The sequence below is a fragment of the Helianthus annuus genome, chromosome 14 (genome assembly GCF_002127325.2).
Source record: "Helianthus annuus cultivar XRQ/B chromosome 14, HanXRQr2.0-SUNRISE, whole genome shotgun sequence".
Lineage (NCBI taxonomy): Eukaryota > Viridiplantae > Streptophyta > Magnoliopsida > Asterales > Asteraceae > Helianthus > Helianthus annuus.
The window spans coordinates 66652460-66657417 of NC_035446.2; the positions used below are offsets into that span (position 1 = coordinate 66652460).

Genomic DNA, 4958 nt, shown 5'->3' on the forward strand with positions numbered 1-4958 from the left:
GTAAAATATGTGTGTGTGTGTGTGTTTAAATATATATATTGTCACACCCCCAAAATACCACCTACGGAAAACCCCGCTAGGCGTGTGACGTACCAATAACGAGCCACTAATCATGTTGAACTCATAAGAAGTTTCCAAAAGAAATAGCCAATTATTAACGAAATGACCAACAATAAGTTTAATAAAAATCCAACAAGTTTAGCGGAAACAATATGTCACACCCCAACCAATGGCGGAAACATCGGGATGAGACGAAGTGTGAAGATTGCTAGAGACTTTATAATGCTACTTATGTCAATATTTAATAAACCGATTTCATTTCATAAACTAAATTGTCAACAATACAAGGAAATTCAAATAACAACAATTTCAAAGAAATACATAACAACATAATCAAAATGGATACAACATTTGAACCTAAACGTCTATATGTGTATCTAGGCATCATTGCTACTTCATTTCATAGCATCATCGTCATCAACCTGTAACATGTTAAAATAAATTTCAATGCAAAAGCAAAGGCGAGTACACAAGGTTTAAATAGTATGGTATAAGTATAAAGCATTTTACTCGCATCCACATGGCAATTTGCATACAAGGTAACTAACATGCATAACATTACGTCTAAACCCAAAGTGTCCACTAGTATTTAGCATCCCTCGCCACAAAAGTGACGAGACCGTATAGTATATTGACTTAACAAACCCTCGTCGGGTGGTGTGCTACTCCTATAGCGCTATAATTGTTAAGCGAGGGTATAACATAGTAATGGCATAAAACATGTATTATCTAGCATAACAAGTAGCATGTATAACGGATTGAGTTCACAAAGTATGTTTAAGTGTGTGTAAGTGAAATTTTTGTATGGTAGCATGTTACAACCCAAAAGTGGTTTAAAATGTAAATGGGTCGAGTGTACTCATATTGGTTGCATATAAGAATCCCATGAACTAATGCACGAGTAAGGATTGGAGAAATCAAAGAGAGCGAACGGATGAGGTTATCCTAGATATGACGATCTTGTTAATATTGGAATGCTTAAATATAATTCCTAACACAAAGTTTACAATTTATTTAATTAGATATTTTATTTTATCACGTTAAAAAAAGTTTAAAGCAATTTGTTTGTTATTTGGTTAAAAAGAAAAATTCCATAAACAATAATAGTCTTGTTTTATTTAATTGTTTTTAGATAATTTGTATTATATATATCTATAATCTGTTTAAAAAAAAAAAAAAAACAAGACTAAGTACTCATAAACATGATACTTAAAACCTCAAAATATAACAAAAGAACAATGTGGCCAAGACTCGAACTAGGTACATTGAATCAACAAACAAACACTACAACCCTCGTTATTATTGAAAACAACGTTTTGAATATATGTATTGAAATTAATAATAAAGATAATAGTATACATGTGCCAAGGTCATCTTCCTTACTAAAAAAATGACAGAACCATATCTTTAATATTCAAAATGATGACTACATGTTCTTGCTAGAACTTATCTATTCATTATATTCATAAAAGAATTATAAGATAAATCGGCAAAGAACAAAGAGGAACCTGTCGGTTCCGGCAAACTCCTGTCGTCTCCCTTTTTAAACCGGACAAGAACAAGGATCAACAACCCGCCTGCTGTTAATGTAGCTTATGTTACTCACGATTACCGTTACTCGAAAAAGAACAAAGTGAAATACAAGGAAAGATAGGCAGAAACGGATACCGAACAATAAGCTCCGGTGCGCTTCGGACGGCTCCGGTGTGATTCCGGTACGTGTCCGGCCACTTGCAGGGCCGGCGAAAGAGTGTTTGTGAGTGTGTGTGATGTTGAAATGGAGTGGCTGTGAGGGAAGTGACGATGGTATCGGTTTTGTACGACTTGTAAACTTGGCAATGATCTTATGATTGATTTGTATTTGTGATAAAAAATGGCCTAGGTTCATTCGTGTATATGTGGACATGAGAATCAGGAGTCACCAAGGATATGAAATGTTTGACAGCCAAATCCCGTGGTCACGCGTTTTCTAGGCGGCCAAAAGGAAGGAAATTCAAAATGCATGTGGTTGTTGTGTTGTTTGGTTATGTGTAGAGAGTTTGAAGGTGATGTATGTGTGTGGGTATCGAACAGACTACACCTTGGAAAAGAAGGATTTTAAAAGAACTTTAATTGCAGCCAACTATATACATAAAAAAAAAAAATCTTATAATGTTTCATAATTTTCCTTTTTAGTTTAAAGTTTAAAGGAAGTTACAATAAGGTCTCTTAACTCTGAGAGTTTACTAGATTTGTTATAGTAATTTTGGTTTAAGCTTAGATTTCCTAAAACTCATTTTTAACATCTAAGAACTAACTAGTTTATATATATATTTATAAACTTTTAAATTAATTAAATTAATTAAATAAATAACTATATTGGTATTTAACAAAAAGAATAATTAACTAGATAAAATCTCTCATCATTTAATTAAATTCGCGTAAGTTTCCGAGGTTTAAAGTTTGGATCTGTATTTTTTTTAAACGGGTCGGATTTTGGGAAGCCCATTTTGACGGATGTTACACAATAAGTCAATCATAGTTTAACTGTTTCAAAGCAAATGTGTAATGTCAATAATCACGTCATGTGTATCCAATCAGTTCGACCCATGACCACTCCAGCTACTCCAGACAGCAGGTTCCAAATCCAAGTAATCTAACGACCTGCGAGCATGCAACAAGTGTATCAAACAAAGCTGTCGAGTTCATAGTTTGTGAAAACGTTAGTTACCAAGTATTTAGTTCAGTTCATTGAATATAATGTTGATAATAACTCAAGTACCGTACAAGATGGCTACCAGATTGTTTTGCCCGTCCCCAATGCCCCTATCCAAACATTGGTCATGATTTAAGGTCATTAGTTCACGCCCGTCCTCTCAGGTACGGTGTGAGGTTGCCAAGCCTAATAGCGCTATCAACTAATACCCCGTTAACAATTCGGTATAAGATGAGACTTAAAATGATAGGAAGAGTGTATTATCCAACATTCCAGTTTTACCCAAGTGACTTATTCCTCTCAGGAATACCCAATGATTTACCCAGACCTATTCCTCTCAGGAATACTCAAATGACTATCCCAACCACCGGGACGCATGCTCAAGAGAAATGAACTCACCTGTGGTTTGCTCGGTAAGGTTAACTACTTGTTTACCAGTTGATCAGACACGTCCTAGCATGAGTACTGTGACACCTGTGTCACTTTAACCATCAAACAAATGCCAAACCAATGAAATTTGTATTTCATACTTGGGATTTGTAAAAATATGTGTATCGTTTGCACATATCAATTCTTGTCCGGATTCAAGCTCTAAAACGCTTTCTGGAAGGTTATACGCGCACTGATGCGTAAATATAACTAGTTTAATGCAACAAACACTCTGGAATAGTGAAATAGGCTTAACATACCTTAAATAACCTCCACATAACTTAGAAATAAGTTTTGGATGGTTTGGTGTGTTGAAATCAAGTTTGTTCGATCGCAGGGACTAATTGTGTCAAACTGCGAAACTCTACTGATTTGTATAGTAACGAACCTTCTGGAACTTGATCATAAGTTTAATATGCCCTAAATATCCTTTACATAGCTTATAAATAGGCTTTGAGGTGTTTGGTGCACAAAAATAAACTTTATTGATCAATAGGGACTAAAAGCGTCAAAAAGTGCACAAGTTTGCATTTTCACGCATAACTTACGTTCTGAATACATCCGGACAACCAAAAATTTATGTAATCATTAAAATATTATGTTTTACTGATTGGCATGATAAAATTCCATTTGTCGCTTAATTTGGATCGTTTTTGCGTCCGTTACGACTTCCGTCGTAATTAACCGAACAACGCAATCGTACGACCAAACGAACCGACATCCGGCATATTTTTGAGCATGTTTCATGTTCCCTATACTTTAACTTCATTTTAGAGCCTTGAAATGGGGTTAACGAGGCTTAAACGTTCAAAAAATCAACTTTATAGCATGCAGGGACCTGTTCTGCCAAAAATGAAACGTTTGCAAAAACAGGCTCTGTTGGATCAGAGTTTCTTTTTGATTGTATTTTGTGTTTGAAGTTAAGATGAAAATGGATGAGTTGTGCAGCGGAATTAAAATGAAAACAAACTTTGCATACAATCAAATGAGAGTAATACTTTAATCAAACATCTTTTACACTATGAACCGAATGATTGAATTTAATTTAAAAAACGATTACAAAGATAGATGTATGAATGCAAACTCCCCCTCAGCCCGAGCTCAGTAGTTTGTTCGTGCAAAGAAGACGAATGATGTAAAAGAGCTAATAGAACAGTATAAAGTACTGAACTATTTATAGGCACTTGCAAACTACTGAGCATCTTTGCTGACGTCACCATGAAAGTGACATCTAACCTCCTAACAAACTCTAACATCTGATCTATACAGACACTGCTTGTGTTAACTACTGCTAATACATTCTATTACAAAACAGACTTTAGAACAGCTGCTGCAACCTTCTACTGCTGTGAACCCAGCAGCACTTGTCCGGATCAGCAGTGCTTGACTCAAGGCAGTAGATTGAATTAGCAGGACTTTAGTCTTCCATCAGATCTTTAGTTGAGCAGCAGTTATGAGTCAGTAGTTTGGTAAGATCAGCAGATAGGAGGTCATCAGTAGTTGTAATCACTTTCAAGGGGAGAGATTTGTGTATCAGCATATGCTTATTCATAATCCACTGTTCTGATCCAGTTTTGGCTTTAATTATCTGTTCCTCTGATAGGGTTCAATCCCAACAATCTCCCCCTGGAACAGATAATGCCAAAACCCTTCATTATTTGTGGATATTTTATTGCCTCATTAATAGCTCCCTTATCTGACCTTTAAATTGTAATTCAAAGTCAAGGGCATCTGTATCTTCATCATCCCTGCTAAGTGGAAGATCAAGGAGATC

General features: G+C 35.5%; 1 protein-coding gene across 2 annotated transcripts; it reads right to left on the reverse strand.

Annotated features, from left to right (window-relative positions):
- Positions 1-422: 422 nt before the first annotated feature.
- On the reverse strand, positions 423-2129 carry LOC110905667. 2 transcript variants are annotated; one of them, XM_022151241.2, is made up of 3 exons: positions 1729-2129; positions 1569-1637; positions 423-482 (listed from the first exon to the last, which is right to left on the reverse strand). In XM_022151241.2, exons 1-3 carry the CDS (start codon positions 1964-1966, stop codon positions 478-480), a joined length of 312 nt encoding a protein of 103 aa, XP_022006933.1. In that variant the 5' UTR covers positions 1967-2129; the 3' UTR covers positions 423-477. The 2 variants fall into 2 exon arrangements, 1 of the variants encoding a protein (XP_022006933.1); XR_002573326.2 differs by having other exon boundaries at positions 424-482; positions 1569-1640.
- Between the last annotated feature and the right edge of the window lie 2829 nt (positions 2130-4958).